At 43.9% G+C, this 24,635-nt stretch overlaps 1 protein-coding gene across 4 annotated transcripts in view; it reads right to left on the bottom strand.

The window, feature by feature from the left end:
• Positions 1-24,635, bottom strand: part of LOC106581830 (myosin light chain kinase, smooth muscle) — an 89,031-nt gene that overhangs the window by 29,350 nt on the left and 35,046 nt on the right. For all 4 annotated transcript variants that reach the window (XM_014164223.2, XM_014164225.2, XM_014164226.2 and 1 more), the window contains 11 exons: positions 24,164-24,329; positions 23,888-23,909; positions 23,144-23,724; positions 22,726-22,929; positions 21,487-21,621; positions 10,294-10,446; positions 6,599-6,736; positions 4,342-4,539; positions 3,966-4,212; positions 3,385-3,465; positions 2,251-3,032 (listed from right to left, as the gene is read on the bottom strand). In XM_014164223.2, coding sequence (XP_014019698.2) covers positions 2,251-3,032; positions 3,385-3,465; positions 3,966-4,212; positions 4,342-4,539; positions 6,599-6,736; positions 10,294-10,446; positions 21,487-21,621; positions 22,726-22,929; positions 23,144-23,724; positions 23,888-23,909; positions 24,164-24,329 — 2,707 coding nt within the window. The remainder of the gene's footprint in view (positions 1-2,250; positions 3,033-3,384; positions 3,466-3,965; positions 4,213-4,341; positions 4,540-6,598; positions 6,737-10,293; positions 10,447-21,486; positions 21,622-22,725; positions 22,930-23,143; positions 23,725-23,887; positions 23,910-24,163; positions 24,330-24,635) is intronic.

The raw sequence follows: 24,635 nt of genomic DNA, 5'->3' as shown, positions 1-24,635 counted from the left end.
CAGAGAGGACCTTAGCTAGAGTAGCCCCAGTACACACAGAGAAACTTTGTCACTGTGGCTCCCAGTACACAGACAGACAACCACGGCCAAAGGGTCCCCCAGTACACAATCACATCCACAGTGGCCCTCAGTGTACACACACACACCAAGCCACAGTGGCCCCCAGTGTACACACACACCACCAGCAAGCCACAGTGGCCCCCAGTGTACACACACACCACCAGCAAGCCACAGTGGCCCCCAGTGTACACACACACCACCAGCAAGCCACAGTGGCCCCCAGTGTACACACACACCACCAGCAAGCCACAGTGACCCCCAGTGCACACACCACCAGCAAGCCACAGTGGCCCCCAGTGCACACACCACCATAGCCACAGTGGCCCCCAGTACACACACACAACCATAGCCACAGTGGCCCCCAGTACACACACACAACCATAGCCACAGTGGCCCCCAGTACACACACACAACCATAGCCACAGTGGCCCCCAGTACACACACACAACCATAGCCACAGTGGCCCCCAGTACACACACACAACCATAGCCACAGTGGCCCCCAGTACACACACACAACCATAGCCACAGTGGCCCCCAGTACACACACACAACCATAGCCACAGTGGCCCCCAGTACACACACAACCATAGCCACAGTGGCCCCCAGTACACACACAACCATAGCCACAGTGGCCCCCAGTACACACACACAACCATAGCCACAGTGGCCCCCAGTACACACACACAACCATAGCCACAGTGGCCCCCAGTACACACACACAACCATAGCCACAGTGGCCCCCAGTACACACACAACCATAGCCACAGTGGCCCCCAGTACACACACAACCATAGCCACAGTGGCCCCCAGTACACACACAACCATAGCCACAGTGGCCCCCAGTACACACACAACCATAGCCACAGTGGCCCCCAGTACACACACAACCATAGCCACAGTGGCCCCCAGTACACACACAACCATAGCCACAGTGGCCCCCAGTACACACACAACCATAGCCACAGTGGCCCCCAGTACACACACAACCATAGCCACAGTGGCCCCCAGTACACACACAACCATAGCCACAGTGGCCCCCAGTACACACACAACCATAGCCACAGTGGCCCCCAGTACACACACAACCATAGCCACAGTGGCCCCCAGTACACACACAACCATAGCCAGAGTAGCCTCCATTACTACCCTATGGCTCCATGAGGACATAACTTACATACTACCTTTGTTATGGTGGGACGTAAATGAGAAAAATGTGCACTCTTCAACATGACCCACAGTGACAATAAAAGGAGAATAAAAATGACCTGGGGGGCGGGGGGGGGGGGGGGTCACCTATACATGATTCCATTATTTCATTAGAAGAGGCCCTGACTTGGCTGTGTGATGGTTTGGATCTGGGGCTGTTTCACAGGGCATAACAGCTGGTGGTTGAGCAGTGTGCCTAGTTATGTTACTGTGCTGCTGCCCATTGATCGTCTTGTTAATTAGCCCTTACACATAGCTCTGGTCCAGGGCGTCATTCGCTTGCACACAATAACCGACAGGCAACTCGCTGTTGTTACCGTCAAGCTATGGGCCCAGAGCAACCCTTACCCCCTGCCTAAACTCTGGACTAACTGTTATCCCCATACAAATGCACTCTAACTGGACTGACAAATACTGTTTCAAGATAGCCAGAGTATCAGGCACCTGCATCAACCTGCCTGAAATAACAGAGCAGTGATTACGGACGAACGCGTCCCAAATTACACCTCATTCCTTATGTAGTGCACTATTTAGGGAAAAGGGTGCCATTTGGGACGAAAAAGACATCTGTGTTGTCGGTGTGTCAGGGACCCCCAGGAGCCCAGAAACAGGGAATCCTTTAGCCATTCTTACTCTACATTTGATTTATACCACCTTGTAAATATGTGGGGCTTTCTACAAGGAAACAATTACGAGCACCCAGAACAAAACATATATCACGCACTATGATAACATTGACTCCCTCTATGTAAAGGGATATGTTTCCATCATATCCCATATCGAATGCAGCGGCGCAAGAGGGGAAAAACTCAGTCACATCACTACTTTATAATATTAGAAGCCAAGCCTCCACAAACACATGAACAATACATGAATGAAATGGGATGTGTCTCAAATTTCCTACGCAGTCCACTATAAAAACCTAATAGGGTGCTATTTGGGACGCAGACGTGGTCGGCCTAGTAGTGGGCCACATACTTACCTTCGTTGGACAGCTTGATGAACTTGGAGGGCTTGATGACCTTCCCGTCTAGAGTCCAGGTAATAGTAGCTGGGGGGTCACAGGTCACTTGGCAATGTAGCCTCAGGCAAGCCCCGTCCATCACGCTCATATCACTCAGCTTCTGACTGAACGAAGGCTCCTTTCCAATGTTGTTACTCTTATCAATAATCCCACCTGCCACGCAGTTGATGGCGTTCATCTCCTTCTCAGTGGCAGCAGGGGCTTTCGGTGTTGCTGCTTCTGGAGCAGGGCTCTCCCCATTCTTCTCCAAGCTCGTCTCATTCTTCTTGTTGGCCAGAACCGATCTGAAATCTGTAGGCTCTCCTTTCTCAGTAGGAGCGGTATCTGGTTTCGGGGAGGTGGCGGCGGTGCCCCCTTTTTTCCCCAGGACATCTCTAAAGTCCACCTGCGTGGGAGCGTTGACCTTCCTCTCATCTTCAGACAGTGTCTTGGGCTTGCCCCCTCTAGGCTGGAGCTGGCCCCTGAAGTCCATCTGTTCCGCCGTGATCTCCTTCAGGTCCTCCTCTGAGACGCTCTTGGTGGTGACTTTCCTGCCCAGCACCGTGCGGAAGTCGCGCTGCTCAGCCTCCTGCAGGCGGATCTGGTCCTCGCGGTGCTCCTTGGTCTCCACGCGCCTCTTCAGGAGTCCCCGGGCTGTGCTTGGCTCTTCTGACCCCTGCTGAGGAATGGAGCTGCTGCTTGGTGGTGCTCTGCCTCGCACTGTCCCGTCCACTCCTCCCACACGCTGACAAGGCTCAGGGCTGCAGCAGCACAGAGAGAGCGAGGTGTGGATGAGGAAAAAAAACAGGGGTTGTTTAAAAGCCCTGGCTGGCTCAGCCTCCACTAGTTAATTGGGGGGGGAACCACAACTCAACATGTTACATCAGAGATGACTTCAGTAGCCTTAGAAGGGCATGCACCCTGAACGGGGCCCCAGCCCCCACGCTTTGAACAATGGCACAGCTGGAGGAGGTACTGTAAACTATTTATTTGGTTATATTCAGGGATTAAGCGGATTTGAAACTGGGGTCTGGGGAGGGGGAGAAGGGAAGGCAAAAATAGCCCAGGTTGAGGGACCTCGACAATGAAGCAGTAGGCTAGTTAGTTACATACGTTTGGTGCTCTCCACTGGACACCACTGCACCCTCACTGACCACCAGAGTGGCAACACAACTGCAGTCACCCACTTTGTTCCTAGAAGAGAGGATGAGAAAAGGAATGGAAACCTGGGGAAGGGGAGTGTTTTCATTGGCTGTTACTGGTCCTTCCAGAACAAATCCCTCTAAAAAAGGGACAGCATCAAGAAGAGGGCTTGCGTCTCAGTGATGGCAGTTTTAGATGACCTTAACGTGACTTTTCAACATGTAACCCTAACCCCATGCATTATAATAACCAATCAAAGCACAACAAAACATATGTAAAGTGAAACATTCAAATGTTCCATATGATGTCAGAGGTAGACAAGTAGTAGCATCTTATAGTACGTTATACTGTAAATGACATTGTTACTGTGTTCCAACCAAAACAGCCCCTTCTCCAGACTACAGAAGTGAGTAATCTACTGTATAAGGAGTCCTCCACTCCACTAGGTCCCAAATGGCACCCTATTCCCTATGAAGTGCATCCCTGGTCATCTAGTCAAAAGTAGTGCACTTCATAGGGAATAGGGTGCCATTTGGGATGTAGAAGCCTACCTCAGGCTGATCTCGTAGTCCCCGGCGTGGTGGGACCGGACTCGTCTAATGAGCAGGGATACCACATCCTCCTTCTGCAGTATCTCATAGTCCGGGTCAGTGGTCACCACCTGGCCCTGCTTCATCCAGCTCCACTGGGGGAAGGGGTCCCCAGCGATGGCACAGGACAGCAGGACATTCTGGCCCAGGTAGGCGGTGGTGGGCTTGAGCTTTGTGATGAACCAGGGCTGGACCCCGTCCTGGGGCTCTGGAAGACAGACATGGATATGAATTTTGTAAACCTAGGCATAAACTACATCTGCTACAGTTTAATACATACAATTTCACCTGACACACCGAGCTATCTCAAGTGAAGTTAGCTAGGCTGCTAGCCTACCTTGTACAGTGAGTGAGACCTCAGTGCGAACCTCCCCTACTTTGTTCCATGCCTCACAGGTGTATTTCCCAGTGTCCTCAGGGAAGACTTCCTGGATGAACAGACTGCATTGGTTCCCCTTCCGCTCAAAGTGGAAGTCCTCCGACTCCTGGATCTCCTTCCCATTGTGGAGCCACACAATCTCTGGATGAGGATTCCCTAAGACCATAAAAGGTCACATTAAATTCTCGTGTTTCATGTCCACATCATTTCAAAGTGTCTAAAATGGATTGTGTAGATCAATAGTGACTAAGATGATTTGGACCAGGGTTGAGGTAAATTCAGAATGGAGTTGCGAGTTAGTCTATCATTCCAATTCAATTGGCCACACACCACAGGAAGCAGAATTGGAACTAAAAGTATAATTTAATTCAATGAAATTATGGCATTGTTTATTTTAACACTTTTTTTCTGGTTCATATAGAGTCAATGAACCAAAGACCAGCCCAGCTACTATCAATTATTGCCTATGGGAGAGCCACCCCTTTAAAAGGAAAGATTCACCCATTTTGAATGTTAGATCGTATTTGTGCATCTCAGAGCGATGTTCTATCAATTCCCAGGATCATTTCCCGGCTGTATTTCTGCCTGCTTGAACGCCGAATAGCTCAGATACACATGAAAACACCCATGGAAATCGATAGAACATCACTCAAAGATGCAGAAATACAATATAACATTCAAAATGGATGATTCCTTACTTAGTAGATCTGAACTCTGACAACAACAAAAAACGATGATAAATGGCCTTTATGGGATGTCTTCATTTATCCACCATCTTTGACCTTACATCTCAAAGCAAAAACTCAAACAAAATACTGTTCAATATTGAGTTATAATCAAACTAATATTTGAAATGGTATCTTTTCTTTATTACAAACTGGATGGTTCAAGCCCTGAATTCTGATTGGCTGACAGCCATGGTACTGTATATCAGACCGTATACCACGGGTATGACAAAACATTTATTTGTACTTTTCTAATTATGTTGGTAACTAGTTTATAATAGCAATAAGGCACCTCGGGGGTTTGTGATATGGACAATATACCACGGCTAAAGGCTGTGTCCAGGCAGTCCGTGTTGCATCATGCGTAAGAACAGCCCGTAACCGGGGTATATTGGCCATATACCACACCCCTCGGGCCTTATTGATTAAGTAAGAGGTGGGAGATGCTTTTGGCAAAAATATTTACCAAAAGAATGAGACTTACGTTTCATATGTTATTCGAATTTCTTTGAATTGGTTCTACTTCCTCTAATTCAAATTCACATTTCAATTAATGGATTGAATTCTAAAATTAAGAATTGACCCCAACCCTGATTTTGATAGGAAACACAAAAAATACTAATATGGAATATTGACTTGCATTGGTTTTTGGACAAAAATGCAAAAAAGTAAGCATTTGGAGACAGTGGACAGGTAAACAAAACCAAAGCATGGATTTCAGTCTCACCTTGTCCACAGACAGCTTACTGAGTAAGGAAACTAAAATCATTTTCTAACTTTGGGTGAACTATGACTTTAAATTGTGCCCTATAGTAACAGGCCGTTATGACGGGTTGTATTACATAACACATTCAATGATATACAATTGTCTGGCATAATTGTATGCGTTTTTCACATAGGCATGATCAAAATAAAATGCATGTGCTTTAATGCTATCATAAATCTTCATAAGAAAATATAGCAAGAGACCCTCCTGCTCCATCACCATTTACATTAAAAAGACTAGGTCTAGAATAATCTAAATCATACAACGTATTACTAGCGACTCCTCCCCCATGCAAACAACCTCGGTAGGATAATGAAGATTACGTAATAATAATAATAATAATAATGTGATAATAGTCAGAGTCAATCCATCCCCTCAGGTCACACATTGGAAGGAAATGGAAATGCAGAAAACACCCGAAAACCAAACAAGTATCTCTGGGGGGCCAAGCAGGAAATACCAGCGTCTAAAGCAAACAGTCGCTGAAAACACACACGCTGACTTTTCCATTCTGATTAATGGGAATGAGGGCTAAAATGAGACACCCACCAGGGTTGTATTCATTGGGGTGCACCACAGCAAAAATGTTTTTCAAAGTAAAGCGGTTATTTTTTAACAGAGGGGGAAAACTTCTTATTGGACTTGTCCAGGTAGTCCCTCTCCTGTTTGTCTGTTTTCTTCCGTTTGGTGCCTAATGAATACGACCCGAGAGGCCTTCTCTTACCAGTGACCTCCACGGTCATGATGACTTGGCTACCGTCCATGACTTTTAGATCCTTCAGACCTCTGAGAAACACAGGGGCCGATGGCTTCTTGGTGTCGACTGCATTTGGAGGGTCCGTCCTCTTGGCACTTTTCTTAGCTGAAAAGTAACATTTGCAGGGTTACTTTTTACAGAACAGGAACATGAGTAATTCATTGAACAGCATACTAAGCCAAGAGAACCAAACGACAGTTAACTTTCCCCCAGTTGACGGTCATCGTGAGCGAGCTGGGCCTACTCTAACAGTCAAAAGGCTTAAAACAACAGATAAAAAAATGACTTCATTTATTTTAAAACTGCAGAGCAAGTAAAAACCATTAGCAGCAAAAACGTCGCCTTGCTTGGAGGACTCTCCAAACACTTCTGACACAGGTTAAAAAGACATTCATTCATTAGCTAACATCATGTGCGCCTGTGTCAGTCCGCCAGTGTGAAATTAAACAACCAACAACGAGACAATTAGCAGTTGGGTGTGTGCAAACACCAATCAGCGCAGGCTATTGGGAGTTTGTCCTTCTGTTCATTTTTCATTCCAGTCAAAGACATAACATTACTTGCTTCACAGATAAATATGCTATATTAAGAGAGTCTACTCCAAGTGAAGGTCTTTCCTTCACAGTCATGTAAATAAATACCTCAACATGGATTCCTGGAGTACTATATATAGAGGCTGGAGTGGATCTCTTAAAATACATCCCAAATGGCACCCCATATAGTGGACTACTTATGACCATAGCCCATGGTCAAAAGTAGTAGACTATATAGGGAGCCATTTGGGACACAGTCATGGCGATTTAGAAAAACAATGAGGAACATGCTGATGTTAACAAACTCCCTGTGCGTCTCTTGGGAGTCTCTGCTCGTTCAGAAAAAGATAACCTTCTGGGAGAGAGCAACAGCTCTCCTACATCAGGAAATGAGCTGTCTGGCAGTCTACCGCAGGATATCTGAAACCTAAAATACTGAAGAACCCATACCAAAGAATCTGTGGAAAACTGTTTATGTTCTTAATGACATTGGCAGCCAAGCATATATAGGTGCTGCAGCAGCAGCAGCCACTGTCTGAACACTTCCAGAAGCTATGGAGCAGAACGTCACGAGTACACCTGATCCGCATATGGACTTGCCATCTGGAGCACAAAGCAATGCTATAAAATATGGTGGATAAATTAACTTGGGCAGTTACCATTGGAAAAAAATGGTCACGGTTCTGGTCTGTGTAATAAAATAAAATAAGGGAGTAGGGTGTCTTGCTTTCTCTACCATCTCTGATGGGGTCTGCATCCCAAATGGGACCGTTTTTTCCTATTTAGTGCACTATAGAGGGCACTACCTTTGACCAGAGCGCTATGGGCCCTTTTAAAAAGTACTGTACTACATAGGGAATAGGGTGCCATTTGGAATTCAGCCATGAATACTAGACACATCCTGAACATTACCAGCATGTACTGTGTTTGGTTCTACGTAGGCAGCTCCCAATATTGTGATGTTCTTGGCAAACATGCAAGGAACATTCCCTGAATATGCAAACACTGGAATAATCTCCTTAAAGACGACCACAGAGACGATGTTCCTGCCAAGGTCTTTGAGAGTCCAAAATCAAATTACTTGACTCACCATTACACTTTAGTCCATTGAAAAGGTAGACTCAGCTAAATTACGTTGCAACGAACAGCACGGCAGATATTAAGATGAGCGAGACTCAAGACTTCGCTCTAACACAGTCATACACAGTATCTGCGCATGTGCATGGGTTCGCTTCATGCTGTTACTGTGGTAGTCTGGGCACCAAAACAGGCCAGCCTCGCTGTGAGAGAGAGAACAAGGGAGAACGAGAGACCAACGGGAACTTTTTGGCCCTCGCTCCTTGATTCATGCACACCATGTATGGTGTTTGGTTCTACGTAGTCAACGCCCCCCCCAAGTTCATAAATCGAAATGGTTCTAACCCTGTGGACGTCAGGACCCAACAGACAGAGGCAGGCTTGTCATAAACACAGCCCACTGTCTGTATGCGTATCCAGCATGCCAGAGGGAGATCCAAGGCATCTCCAGCATGTTTCCATCAGCACTGTTGCTTAAACAGCCCTGCTTCACTGCTGCCTCAGCCAGCATTCCAAATGGCACCATATTCTCTTTATCGTGCACTACCTTTGACCAGTGGTGTAAAGTACTTAAGTAGTACTTCCAAGTATTTTTACTTAAGTAGTTTTTTGGGGTATCTGTCCTTTACCATTTCAATTTGACAACTTTTACTTCACTACATTCCTTAAGAAAATGTTGTACTTTTTACTCCATACATTTTCCTTGACACCCAAAAGTACTAGGATAGGATAAAGTAATCCTTCTAACCGCCCCCCCCCTTTAAAAGATTGATGCACTATTATAAAGTGGTTGTTCCACTGGATATCATAAGGTGAATGCACCAATTTGTAAGTCGCTCTGGATAAGAGCGTCTGCTAAATGACTTAAATGTAAATGTACTCGTTACATTTTGAATGCTTAGCAGGACAGGAAAATAGTCAATTTCACGCACTTATCAACCAAACATCCCTGGTCATTCCTACTGCCTCTGATCTGGCGGACTCACTAAACACACTTGCTTTGGTCGTAAATTATGTTTGAATGTTGGAGTGTGCCCCTGGGAAAATGGTATTTCAAATGTTTACCCCAGCGAAACAAATAGCTGAACCTCAACCTTGAAGCCCAGTGTGTGCTGGTAGACAAGGATTTCATCCCAAATGGTACCCAATTGCTTACATGGTGCGCTGCTTTTAATCAGGGCCATGGTCAAAAGTAGTGCACTACTTAAGGAAATAGGGTGCCATTTGGGACAAAGACAAAATGCATGCTGAAACAGAGAGAGCAGATGTTTCCTTAAATGCTACATCGGAGCCCTAAATAGCTATTATCTTAGAGTAGCACTACTTCAAAAGAGGCTCAAAGTACTCACAAGAGAGACATTTCAGGGCTTCAGCAAACAGTCAAATACTCATTCTGAAACAAATAAGCTTTTTCCCCCATCTCATGAATTGAGCGCATTCTCAATTTAGCCAAAACAAAACGCGTGTTTAGATTTTCAAAAACCCACTTATCAAAATAACATATTCATTGGTCATTCCCCTAATTTTAGCACTGCAGACTTTTCAAAGCCAAAGTCATAAAATGTGAATATATTACAAACTATAGGGCTTCGGGGACTAATAGCGGAACTACAAAAGTACAAGTAATAAGCATCATATTGAGAAATAATGACATGCCTATTATGTGCTCTATTGGGGTAGTCCTCTGGGAAATATCTGATACATCAATCACAGATTAAATGTGTCTTCTCAAAGATGCAAAGGATAAAGAAACACATCTGGGGCTGGATGTATCAAGCGTCTCAGAGTAGGGGTGCTGATCTAGATCAGTTTAGCCTTTTAGATGACAATGAATAAGATTACATGGACAGAGGGGAGCTGATACTAGCACTCCTACTCTGAGGTAGCGTTTACACAGGCAATCCAATTCTGATCTTTTGCCCAATTATGGGCAAAAGATCTGATTGGTTAAAAGACCAATTAGTGAAAAACAAATATCAGAATTAGGCTGCCTGTGTAAACGCGCCTGAGAAATTTGATACATATGGCCTCTGTAGAGGCTCCCAGGCCCACCTTTGATGAGGACTTTGGCAGTACACACGGCTCTCCCATGGATGTTCTCAGCGACACAGGTGTACTGGCCCTCGTCCTCTGGCAGGGCACCCTGGACTGTGAGTTGGGCCAGGCCATTCTCAAAGGAAGAGTGGGCGTACGGCATGGGCTTGTCTGATGGGGAAAGAGAGAGGAAAATATGTCACACTTGAAGAACACCTAAACACAATCCACTCCCAGCTAAAATAGTTTCTCTTACACAGAGCAGGGTACACTCTTTTGCTGTCATGGTAAAGCAGGGCCGTATTGGGGAGAGGATCATGAAAGAAAGGTCATTAGAAATTAAGACGTTTACCATGCAGGACATGTTGTGTAAATCCATTTTCATATCAAATCAAGGGACTAAGAGAGTGTATTCCTTCAAATCAATTCTGAATGGTCAAGTTTTGTATACAGGTGTAGCATAACAGTGAAGTGCTCGCTTACTTCCCAACAATGCAAAAATTACACTACCGTTCAAAAGTTTGGGGTCACTTAGAAATGTCCTTGTTTTTGAAAGAATAGCACATTTTTTGTCCAATAAAATAACATCAAATTGATCAGAAATACAGTGTAGACATTGTTAATGTTGTAAATGACTATTGTAGTTGGAAACGGCTGACTTTTAATGGAATATCTACATAGGCGTACAAGGGTCCATTATCAGCAACCATCACTCACTCCTGTGTTCCAATGGCACGTTGTGTTAGCTAATATAAAGTATATCATTTTAAAAGGCTAATTGATCATTAAAATACCCTTTTGCAATTATGTTAGCACAGCTGAAAACTGTGGAGCTGATTAAAGAAGCAATACAACTGGCCTTCTTTAGACTAGTTGAGTATCTGGAGTCAGCATTTGTATGTTCGATTACAGGCTCAAAATGGCCAGAAACAAAGACCTTCCTTCTGAAACTTGTCAGTCTATTCTTGTTCTGAGAAATGAAGGCCATTTCATGCGAGAAAAATTCCAAGAAACTTAAGATCTCGTACAACACTGTGTACTACTTCATTGCAGCAATTCAACCATGAAGGCCTGATTCACTCAGTCCCATCTGATGTTGAGATTTGTCTTACCTGAACTCTGAATTTGGGCTGCAATTTCTGAGGCTGGTAACTCTATTGAACTTATCCTCTGCAGCAGAGGTGACTCTGGGTCTTCCTTTCCTGTGGCGGTACTCATGAGAGCCAGTTTCATCATATTGCTTGATGGTTTTTGCGACAAGACTTGAAGAAACTTTCAAAGTTCTTGACATTTTCCGGATTGACTGACCTTCATGTCTTAAAGTAATGGACTGTCATTTCTCTTTGATTATTTGAGCTGCTCTTGCCATAATATGCACTTGGTCTTTTACCAAATAGGGCCATATTCTGTATACCACCCCTACCTTGTCACAACACAACTGATTAGCTCAAACACATTAAGCAAGGAAATTCCACAAATTAACTTTTAACAAGGCACACCTGTTAATTGAAATGCATTCCAGTTGACTACCTCATGAAGCTGGTTGAGAGAGTGACATGAGTGTGCAAAGCTGTCATCAAGGCAAAGGGTGGCTACTTTGAAGAATCTCAAAACATATTGATTTGTTTAACACTTTTTTGGTTACTACATGATTCCATATGTGTCATTTCAAAGTTTTGATGTCCACTATTATTCTACAATGTAGAAAATAGTAAAAATAAAGAAAAACCCTGAAATGAGTAGATGTGTCCAAACTTTTGACCGGTACTGTAAATATAGAAAAACATTAACAAGGAATAAAACACAATGAGCAATGACAGCTTGGCTATATACATGGGTACCAGTACCGAGTCAATGTGCAGGGGTATGGGGAAATTGAGGTAGATATGTAGGGGTAAAGTGACAGGATACATAAGACAGTAGCAGCAGCATATGTGGAAGTGTGGCAATTATAACACACACACACACACACACTATAGTCCAGTGTGTGCGCATAGAGTCAAAAAGATTTAGTTCAAAAAGTTCACATGCCAAATCTTTTCAGCCTCCTGAGGGGGAAAGAGTTGTTGTTGTGCCCTCTTCACTACTGTGTTGGTGTGTTTGGACCATGATAGGTCCTTAGCGATGTGAACACCGAGGAACTTGAAGCTCTCGACGCGCTCCTCTACAGCTGCTCAACGCATGCTCCGAGCATGTGTCTTGGTAATCTGTCTGGCCCTCTGAAAAGGTCTTACATCAGCTACGGAGAGAGTGATCACAGTCATCCGGAACAGCTGGTGCTCTCACGCAAGTGTTGCTTGCCTTGAAGCAAGCATAGAAGGCATTTAGCTCAACTGGTAGGCCCACGTCACTGAGCAGCTCTCGACTGGGATTCCCTTTGTAATCTGTGACAGTTTGCAAGCCCTGCCCCATCCGATGAGCGTCAGAGCCGGTGTAGTAGGACTTGATATTAGTCCTGTATTGACACTTTGCCTGTTTGTTGGAGGTTGTAGCAGGATTACTTATAAGCGTCCAGATGAGTGTCCTGCTTATGAAAGCAGCAACAATAGCCTTTACCTCAGTGCGGATGTGACCTGTAATCTATGGCTTCAGGTTGGGATATGTACGTACTGTCACTGTGGGGACGACATCGTCAATGCACTTTTTAATTAAGCCTGTGACTCATGTGGTAAACTCCTCAATGCCATCGGATGAATCCCGTAACATATTCCAATCTGTGCCAGCGAAACAGTCCAATAGCTTAGCATCCGCTTCATCTGACCACTTTCGTATTGAGCGCAGCACTGGTACTTCCTGTTTGAGTTTTTGCTTGTAAGCAGCAATCAGGAAGATGGCATTATGGTCAGATTTGACAAATGTAGGGCAAGGGAATGCTTTGTTTGTGTGTGGAGTAAAGGTGATCTAGTATCTTTTTTCCCCCTCTAGTTGCACAGGTTACATGCTGGTAGAAATGAGGTAAAACAGATTTCAGTTTTCCTGCATTAAATTCAGCAGCCACTAGGAGCACCGCATCTGGATGAGCATTTTATTGTTTGCTTATGGCCCTATACAGCTCGCTGAGTGCGGTCTTAGTGCCAGCATCGGTTTGTGGTGGTAATTAAACAGCTACAAAAAATATAGACTCTTGGTAAATAGTATGGTCTACAGCTCATCATGAGGTATAACTCAGGCGAGCAGAACCTTGAGACGTCCTTAATATTAGAGCTTGTGCACCAGTCTTTGTTCACAAACAGACAAACCCCACCCCTAAGGATCTTACCAGATGCTGCTATTCTGTCCTGTCCATGCATGTCTTTGTTCAGCCATTACTCCGATAAAGCATAGTATTTTACAGTTCTTAATGTTCCGTTGACGTTCATTCATATTAAGCAAACATAAGCTTGCTGTAAAATCGCTCATAAAAACGAATAGATATGCAGAGGCATAAAAAGACAACACCTCACGGAGGTAAATGCTGATACAACGGCAAAAGATCTTTCTTTATCATACAGTGCGCCTTCAGAAAGTGTTCACACCCCTTGACCTTTTCCACATTTGATTGTGTTACAGCCTGAATTTAAAATAGATTAAATTGAGATTGTGACACTGGCCTATGCACACACACACACACAAAATAACCCATAATGTCAAAGTAGAATTATGTTTTTAGAATTATTTACAAATAAATTTAAAAAAATGAAAAGCTGGAATGCCTTGAGTCCATAAGAATTCAACCCCTTTGTAATGGCAAGCCTAAATAAGTGCAAAAATGTGTTTGACAAGTTACAAAACATAATAATCAATACCAATAAGTGTTTAACGTGATTTTTGAATGAGTACCTCATCTCTGTTCCCCACACATACAATTGTCCCTCAGTCGAGCAGTGAATTTCAAATACAACCACGAAGACCAAGGAGGTTTTCCAATGCCTCGCAAAGAAGGGCACATATAGGTAGATGGGTAAAAATACAGAAAGCAGACATTCATATTCAAAGATACTAATTAGACTTTGGATGGTGTATCAATACATCCAGTCGATACAAAGATCTGGCTTCCTTCCTCTCCGGCAACTGTCTTATGGATTTCACCATGAGGCCAATGATGACTTTAAAACAGAGTTTAATGGCTGTGATAGGAGAAAATAGAGGATGGATCAACAACATTGTAGTTACTCCACAATACTAACATAAATGACAGAGTGCAAACAGGATTCTTTTCAACAAGGCACTAAAGTAACACTGCAAAATATTTGGAAAAGCAATTAACTTTTTGTCCTGAATACAAATTGGAGAAAATCATATACAAAACATTGAGTAGCACTCTCCATTTTTTCAAGCATAGTGGTGGCTACACCATCTTATGGGTATGCATGTAATCCTTAAGGACAGGGGAGTTTTTCAGGATAAAAAAAATAAATGGAATGGAGCTAAGCACAGGCAAAATCCTAGAGGAAAACCTGGTCAGTCTTGCTTTTCACCAGACACGGAGACAAATTCACCTTTCAGCCAGACAAGTCCAAATATACACTGGAGTTGCTTACCAAGACGACATTGAATGTTCCTAAGTGGCCTAGTTAAAGTTGACTTAAAATCAGCTTGAAAATCTATGGCAACATCTTGAAAATGGCTGTCTTGACCCTGCTTGAAGAATTTTTGAAAGAATAATGAGCAAATATTTTACAATCCAGGTGGGCAAAGCTCATAGAGACATACCCAAAAAGAGACTCACAGCCAAAGGTGATTCTAACATGTATTGACTCAGGGGTATGAATACTTATGTAAATTAGATATTTCTGTATTTCACTTGTAATAAATTTGAATACTTTTCTAAAAATATGTTTTCACTTTGTCATTATGGGGTATTGTGTGTAGATGGATGAGAAAAATATTTAATCATTTTTTATTTAGGCTTTAACAACAAAATGTGGGATAAGTCAAGGGGTATGAATACTTTCTGAAGGCACTATGTATTAATCTTTCCTCACAGGCCTACGTTTCACAGTCGGGAAGCTAGCGAGCTCTGTGTTGAATTTAACCTGGATGAGTTGTGATGCTCTGCCACCAACAATTATAAAATGGCTCCCGCGCCCAGTGCTGGACAACCCGATCCCAAGAAAGGCATTCACTTTGAAATCCAGGGGAGCCTGTTGGTAGCTATTTCAGAATCGGCCTGCACAAGTCCGAGTCTCGGAAAGAGAGAATCTCAGATGTCTGCTTAGGGAGCACAAACACTTGCCAAGTCTGTCTGGGTGTAATACTTCAGGAGGGTTTCAGGAAGGAGGGATGCATGTTTTTCCTTTATATGGTTCCTAGGCTTCATATTTGTTTAATGGCTGTGGGTGTATTTTCCAGCGGTAGGAACAGAAGAGAACAGAGGGTTGTGAATGGGTTGGTACTGGGATCCCTACACAGTTGCTGGGAACAGGACTATTTCGCTTCCCTGAGTTGACTATGATGCCATTAACTGTCTATCCGTCTTCAAGAGGCTAGAGGATAACATCAACAGCTCATGCACACACAGCTCAAACCTGGAGCACTAAGAGAAGCGGACCTTTGGAAACTATGAGTACATCCCTAATGAAACCCTATATAGTGCAATACTTCTGACCAGGGTATATAGGGGTCTGGTCAAAAGTACTATACTATGAAGGGATTAGGATGCCATTTAGGACTGAGACTGTGAGATCCTTCTCTAAAACAAGTCAATTCAATTAGTGTTTAAAGATCAAGATGTTTTCTGAAGAGGATAATTCAACTCAAGAACACATTTGGCCCCCGAAGCACAAAACATAAACAATTACTGGCCTAGACTCACCCCTATAAGTTTACAAACAAGTTCAGGGGCCAAACTTTTGACCGGTAATGCAAGTTAGAGTTGAGAACTGAATCCCTATGTTGAGAGTCAAGTGATGGACACAGATAAAACCGAACTTCAATAGAATATGATGCATTTGAATTAAATACAGAAGTATAAAAATAACCCAGCTACAATACAGAAAATAGTGTTAACTGCAAGGTTATTAAAGTACACAAAAACTAAAATAAAAAAACGTAATTGCAAAAAACTATTTAGGAAACTGAAATAAAATTAAGAAAAACAAACTATACTGAACAAAAATAAACATGCAAATATTTTACTGAGTTACAGTTTATAAGGAAATCAGTCAATTAAAATCAATTCATTAGGCCCTAATCTATGGATTTCACATGACTGGGAATACAGATAGGCATCTGTTGGTCACATATACCTTTTAAAAAAAAGTATGAGCGTGGATCACACAACCAGTCAGTTATGGTATGATCATCATTTGCCTCATGCAGAGCGACATTTCCTTCGCATAGAGTTGATCAGGCTGTTGATTGTGGCCTGTGGAATGTTTTCACACTTCTCTTCAATGGCTGTGCGAAGTTGCTGGATATTGGCGGGAACTGGAACACACGTCAATCCAGAGCATCACAAACATGCATAATGGGTGACATGTCTGGTAAGTATTAAAGCCATGGCAGAACTGGGACATTTTTAGCTTCCAGGAATTGTGTACAGATCCTTGCAACATGGGGCCGTTCATTATCACGCTGAATCATGAGGTGATGGTGGCAGATGAATGGCACAACAATGGGCCTCAAGAACTCATCACGGTATCTCTGTGCATTCAAATTGTCATTGATAAAATTCAATTGTGTTCGTTGTCTGTAGTTTATGCCTGCCCATACCCCCACTGCCACCATGGGGCACTCTGTTCACAACGTGGACATCAGCAAACCGCTCGCCCTGTCACAAAGCAATACACATGGTCTATGGTTATGAGGCTGATTGGACACTGCCAAATTCTCTAAAACGACATTGAGGCAGCTTATGGTAGAGACATGAACATTACATTCTCTGGCAACAGCTCTAGTGGACATTCTTGCAGACAGCATGCCAATTGCACATGCCCTCAGAACTTGAGACATCTGTGGCATTGTGTTGTGACAAAACTGCACATTTTAGAGTAGCCTTTTATTGTCCCCAGCACAAGGTGCACCTGTGTAATGATCATGCTGTTTAATCAGTTTCTTGATATGCTATACCTGTCAAGGGGATGGATTATCTTGGCAAAGGAGAAATGCTTCCTAACACTAATAATGCTAGAGAAATAAGCTTTTTGTGCATATGGAAAATGTCTGGGATCTTTTATTTCAGCTCATGAAACGAACACTTTACATGCGTTTTTATTTATGTTCAGTGTATATCCCCCTGATTCCAAACAGGAAGTACCAGTGACACTCCTAAAAAGTTAGGAGCTATCTAATCAATGAAAGATAGTTGTAGCCTAAGAGCCAAGAGGTAGGCTGCTACTTAATATTCTTAATGGTTTTTGTAATTTGTAACTGTAGGATGAGAAAGCGCAGCTTAAATAGCTTCTTCCGGTTTTATGCAGTCAAGACAGGTACTTCGCAATCATAATTGATGATAAATAACCTAGCTATGGCAGCTATTAGTCTACTATAGCGCGAGTCAGCTTGGTTGGTTAGTTGCTGCCTCTTGTCTCTCCCTCCTCCTCCGTGTCACTTGCTCACAGTACGGCCCCTCACCCACCTGCTAGAGCAGCACCTCTCCCCCTCTCGCGCTTTATCAGTTCTGGTTAACAAAGTAGCTTAAAAAAAATGTACTCATCTGTTGCTTCCCTCACCTCGGATCGGGTCTGGATCTGACCAGGTAGATACGGAATGGGTCTAGTTGTCTTCGTTCAGAATAGGTCTCCTAATACATTATTTATTTTTTTTACAGTGCATTCAGAAAGTATTCAGACCCCTTGATTTTTTCCACATTTTCTTACGTTGCAGTCTTCTTCTAAAATGTATTACATTTGTACTTTGCTCCATTCATCTTTCCCTCGATCCTGACCAGTCTCCCAGTCCCTGCAAAACATCCCCACAGTATGATGCTGCCACCACCGTGCTTCACCGTAGGGATGGTGGCAGGTTTCCTCCAGATATGACACTTGGCATTCAGGCTAAAGAATTCAATCTTGGTTTCATCAGACCAGAGCATCTTGTTTCTCATGGTCTGATAATCTTTAGGTGCCTTTTGGCAAACTCCAAGCTGGCTTTCATGTGCCTTTTACTGAAGAGTGGCTTCTGTCTGGCCACTCTACCATAAAGGCCTGATTGGTGGAGTGCTGCAGAGATGGTTGTCCTTCTGGAAGGTTCTCCCATCTCCACAGAGGAACTCTAGAGCTCTGTCAGAGTGACCATTGGGTTCTTGGTCACCTCTATGACCAAGGCCCTTCTCCCCTGATTGCGCAGTTTTGCCGGGCTGCCAGCTCTAGGAAGAGTTTATGCTCTGTCATGCACTGTCAACTGTGGGACCTTATATAGACAGGTGTGTGCCTTTCCAAATCATGTCCAATCAACTGAATTTACCACAGGTGGACTCCAATCAAGTTCATGGATGATCAATGGAAACAGGATGCATTGAGGCTCAATTTCAAGGTTCATGGACAAAGGGTCTGAATACTTATGTAAATAAGGTATTTATGTTTGTTATTTTTAATAAATGTGCAGAAGTTTCTAAAAACCTGTTTTCGCTTTGTCATTGAGGAATTGTGTGTAGATTGATAAATAAAAACACTTCATCAATGTTAGAATAAGGCTGTAACGTAACAAAATGTGGAAAAAGTCAAGTGGACTGAATACTTTCCGAATGCATTGTACAGTATATGCATGTATATCGTGTCCGGGTGGGAAAGCCCCATGTTCATTTCGGAATGGGTCCAACTTTTGAACCCTGTGAAGACCTTTTAACACATATTATGCAATCTCTATTGCACTCCACACTCCCCTCTCCCACCTGAACAAGAGGAACACCCATGTGAGAATGCTGTTAATTGACTACAACTCAGAGTTCAACACCATAGTGCCCTCCAAGCTCATCACTAAGCTAACAAACCTGGGACTGAACACCTCCCTCTGCAACTGGATCCTGGATTTCTTGACGGGCCGCCCCCAGGTGGTGAGGGTAGGCACCAACACGTCCGCCACGTTGACCATCAACACGGGTGCATGCTTAGTCCCTCCCTGTACACCCACGACCGTGTGGCCGCGCACGACTAACGGCATCATTAAGTTGACACGACGGTGGTAAGTCTGATCACCGACGACAATGAGACAGCCTATAGAGTGGCGGTCAGAGACCTGGCAGTGCGAAGCCAGGACAGCGACCACTCTCTCTCAACATCAGCGAGACAAAGGAGGTGATTGTGGACTACAGGAAACGGAGGGAAGAGCACGCACCTATTCACATCGACAGGGCTGTAATGGAGCGGGTCCAGAGCTTCAAGTTCTTCAGTTTCCACTTCACTAAGGATCTACCATGGTCCACACACACACCAATACAGTCATGAATATGGCACGACAACACCTCTTCCCCCTCAGGAGGCTGAAAAGATTTGGCATGGGTCCTCAGATACTCCAAAAGTTCTACAGCTGCACCATTGAGAGCATCTAGACTGGCTGCATCACCTCTTGGTATGGCAACTGCTTGGCATCTAACCGCAAGGCACTACAGAAGGCTATCTGCACTGACCCCTTCGGTACTGGTACCCTGTGTATATAGCTAAGTTATTCTCATTGCAAATTTAAAATGACATGTTATTACTTTTCTATTTTTTTTTTCTATTTTCTTTCACTCTGCAATGTTGGGAAGGGCCCTTAAGTAAGCATTTCAGTGTTAGTCTACAGTTTTTATGAAGCATGTGACAATTAGAATTGTATTTTGTTCAAAACTCCTGCCGGTGCTAAAGTAAATGGGTTGATTGCTTTGCAAATGGATACAGCAACCCAGAAAGTTATGACATTCTGAAAGAGGCATGAAAAATAACCCTGTGTGTAGATGGAGCATGAAAGGACTGACTGCTTCCTTTATGAGCATTTCAGCCATCTTCTGTCACCCCTCCTTCACCAAGGCACAGCATGCATTGCTCAACCGCCATCGGATTTAGCATCCGCACACCGGAGAGGTAATTGACTGCACATTGGATGCATGGGACATACCAGAGGAGAAGATCCTTCTCGTCCTAACTGACAACAGGGGAAACATAGTCAAGGCTATCAAGCTGTTCCACAACAGGCAAAAGAATACCCGTGACCAACCAACAACCAGAGCTGGCCATAGCTTTGAACTGCACGGCAGACGATTATCTTTTTAAATCTAAGTCACATTAAGATTGATTTATGAATTATAACTTAAATGTATTACTTCTCCCCCAGTGGCAAGAAGTGACGTCCCCCAAAAAACACTATTGGCCAACACGTAAATGGATCCTACCCTCGCACACATATGCTACTTTCTGTCCCTAACATTAACATTGAAACTAAATAATATAAAAACAATAGAAATGATTTTAGAATACTCAAACTAAATAAAAATGGTAAATGAAGTCTGAAAACGGAAACTAAACGGAATTTTAAATATAGATCTAAAAACAAATAGAAAATCACAAAACTATAATATCCTTGTTTCACTGTGAAATTCTACTAGATCAATTGTCAACGCCATGCTTACATTTGTTTTTATTGTAACCTTATAAAATACAACATTCAAGGGGGTTTCCCCTGACGTTCAATATGTGGAGCGTTTAGACAAAAAATAAACATTCTCTGTGTGTGATCTGGACGTGGTACAGAGACACATGAGCCTTCAGCAGCAGAGCAGCCAGACTTGTGAAATGGTGGTCCTCTGATCGGCCGCCCTCAGGCTGAGAGGGAAAGCAGTAGCAGAAATACTATAATGCGTCCCAAATGGCATCCCATAGGGCTCTGGTCAAAAGTAGCGCACTATATAGGAAATAGGTCGCCATTTGGGGGACACACAATAACTCACACCTAGCTGATCTGTTCAAGAGGGTTCTGAGTACAGAGAAATCTGTATTCCTCCCCCTTCTCATGTCATCCTTCACTTTTCATAGAAATTGACCTGATTTTAGTTGGTCAGTCCTGTGGGTTCAAAGTCTTGAAAATAGGAAGTCACCCCCCTCTAGTGGGTAAATGGGCATAACTGGACGGTGATGACCGGTACGGAAAGGGTTGCAAAATTCCCTTAACTTTCCCAGAACTCCCGGGGTTTCCAGAAATCCTGGTTGGAAGATTCCCAGAATCAGGAAGTATTCCAGAATCCTTCAACCATGATTTTTGGAAAACTTTTGCAACCCTACTTACTGCAGGGGAAGATGTAATGATAGGCTCTCTCACCGTTTAGGAGCCAGGAGATGTTAGGTCGAGGCTTTCCATCCACTGAGCACTGCAGAAGGAAGTCCTGGCTCTCACTCACTGAACATCCCTTCAGGACTGTGCTGAACGCCGGGGGCTTGCCCTCCAGCCGTGGGTCTGTAGGGGAGGGAGTACACAGATAGTATATTAACATTTACAGTATATTACATTGTATTGGAGCTTTGCAGTACATTTAAAATGAGGGAATGTGTGGTAATGGTCAGTCCAAGAGTGACAAATGTGGTATTAGCAAAGTGGGGGTACATCGTGATTCTGCACCCTTCTCCCAAAGTGTGCACTTGCACACTCCCATCTTAGATTTAGCAATGCTGGAAATGCCCTCCAACCAAAGCTTACACCAATCCAAAGCTTTTATATCGATGACGGGGAGTGTGCCAGTGCACACTTTGGGAGAAGTGGGGGAAAATCGGGACGCAGACTGGGTATCTGACAAGATGCAATTTTCCTTCTTTCCAATAGATGGCATAGGTAGACAAGAACTGTTACAGTCATTCCTAAAGGATGCTCACTCCCAACAAATATATATTGCTAGTCTCAAGCAAAATAAACTGAACCTGCATAGTGTTTGGCACTGTTCTGAATTATAGAAAATAAACGCGATAAAAATGCCAGACTACCCTTTTGCTGCAAATTCAATCACTGTCGACTGGTGCAAACAAAAACAACTAGACAAGATATCAAAACCTCTCCAAATCCTCCACTAAAATAGTTTCACTTTGATTATCATTAAATAAACAAGCAACTTTTATTTGGTTACAGACAAACGGCTTATAAGGACATGCAACAGTCTCATTTTAGATTAACTCAGCACTGTAGCTGAGGAATGGACTTAACCTCAATGTGCTCACGTATCCTGCCTTCATCATTACCATGTTTTGATTGAGACAGCCAGGGGAAAGGAATTAGACGTTTGTTTTACCCAAAGGCAGAGCTGGAGACCAGAAACTGCTCAAAACTATTACACTTTCACAACCATAGACCTGTTCACTGAAAAAGAGTAATGTAATGAGCCTACACAACCAGGGCCTTAGTTCACCCTATTAAAGCAAAATGTACTTATTTACAGTAAACTCCATCCCAAACGGCACCCTATTCCCTATATAGTGCCTTACTTTTGCCCAGGACCCATAGGGTTCTGGTCAAAAGTAGTGCACTATATAGGGAATAGGGTGCAATTTGGGATGCAGCTTAAGTACTTACTATTGACACTGAGGATCCAAGTAGAAGAAACCTTCCCAGTGCTGGTGGTCATGGAGCATCCATAGGTTCCACTGTCCCTCTTCTGGACGTTGGTCACAGTGACGATGTGTGTGTTGCCGTCCTGCTGGAAGGTCAGCCCTGCTCTGGGTCTCAAAGGGAGGCCATCTTTAACCCAGCTCAGGCCAGGCACAGGAGAACCTGAGACTGGAAGAACACGTCAGTCAGTCAGTCTAATGGGATAAACATGCAACAATGAAGTAGCTATTAGTGAACATTGTCCAAATGGCCCATTAAAATGTCAAAAACATCTCAAGTGGGAATGTGTTGGGAAGGTCTTGTACTATTTTCTCGGATTAAATATAGAATTTATATTAAAAAAACATATCAAAACATGGAATCGCAAAATGTTTTGAATCACCTTGGCATTTGAATGTGACTGGGGTCCCCTCCGTAGCATCCTGGCTCTGAGGTACAGAGTCAAATTTAGGTTGAGTTCCTACAGTCAACGCTGCCCTCTCTGACCTGCTCTCTCTGGCCTGCCTTCTGCTCTCTCTGGTGGGCTCTGGAGATGGCTCTGGGACTCCCTTTGGGGGGGGTTTCACCGGATCTCTTGTATCCCTCTCAGGTGCTCTGCTTTGGAGGTGAGGGCTGGTCCTTGCAGTCCCCTGGCCTCCCAGGTGGTGCTGCAGGGTGGTGGAGCTGGCAGCCTTGGGGGGAGAGATGCCAGGCTTTCTAGGGGCTTTGTCTGGCAGGTCCGCAGGAGGCTTGGGAGAAGTCACGACGGTGGTCTTGGGAGAGGCTGCGCTGGTCTTCCATGCTGGAGTTTTGATCTCTGTGCCGTCTTTGGTCTCCCTGGTGAGAGCGGTGAGTCTGGTCTCGGTCCTGTCTCCTGTTTTGGTAGGTGATCGTTGGTCTGCGAGCAGGCCATTACTTGTGGGCTTGACTTCAGGTGAGTCAGTTGTCTTTGGGACAGATGCTAACAGAGCCGAGGGACCTAGGCTGTAGAAGTAGTAACATATGACATTGTCAAACGATTGAATACCTCACTGTGAAGAAATTGTGGAAATATTTTCTAGAAATTCAGCTAACTCACGAAAATGCTTACTCATGAAGTCACACAGTAATATCACTATGCAGGGAATTTTATGAGATACATACTCACATGCCCGGGTCACTGCCTGAACCTAAAAAGGAATGGACACACACTGAATTTCCCCTCTCAAATACGAATCAACATTTCCGAAATATAACTCGGTATTCAGAACTGGCACTGCTGATGAAATACTGTGACGTTAAACGGTACCCTATTCCCCATTTAGTGGGCCCAAGTCAAAATAAGGGCACTACAAAAGGGAATAGGGTGCCATTTGGGACGCCACCTGTGTGTTGACGGCTGATGGCTGAATAACAGGCTGTGTGATTGGCTGCAGTGTCCTACCCTGAACTATCAACTCCGCTGTAGCCGTGGCCTTCCCGGCACTGTTGGCTACAGAGCAGGTGTACATTCCTGCATCGTCCACACACACGTCTCGGATCTCCAGGAGGTGGATTCCGGACTTCTCAAACATGTTGAAGTGGGGAGAAGCATGGAGCTCTTCATCTCCCTGTGACAACCATCCATTACAGAGAAAGTGGAAGAAAGAAAGGGAGAGAGAGAGAGAGAGTGAAGTCAGAAATTCAGAGATGAAGACTCACCATCCTCCATCTTTGAAAGACAGAATGTCTTCTCTATAGCATCTAGAGTTGCAAAATTCCGGTAACTTTCTCCAAATTCTCAGGTTTCTAGAAATCTTGGTCAGATTTCATACTTATTCCCTCCTAATTCCAAGAACATTACAACTGGGATTTCTGGAAAACCTGGGAATTTGGAGAAAGTTACAGAAGTTGCCAAACTTTCTCTGTTCCATCTC

The sequence above is a fragment of the Salmo salar genome, chromosome ssa21 (genome assembly GCF_905237065.1).
Source record: "Salmo salar chromosome ssa21, Ssal_v3.1, whole genome shotgun sequence".
NCBI lineage: Eukaryota > Metazoa > Chordata > Actinopteri > Salmoniformes > Salmonidae > Salmo > Salmo salar.
The sequence above is the reverse complement of the archived record's forward strand: the minus strand, read 5'-3'. Positions and strand labels throughout refer to the sequence as shown.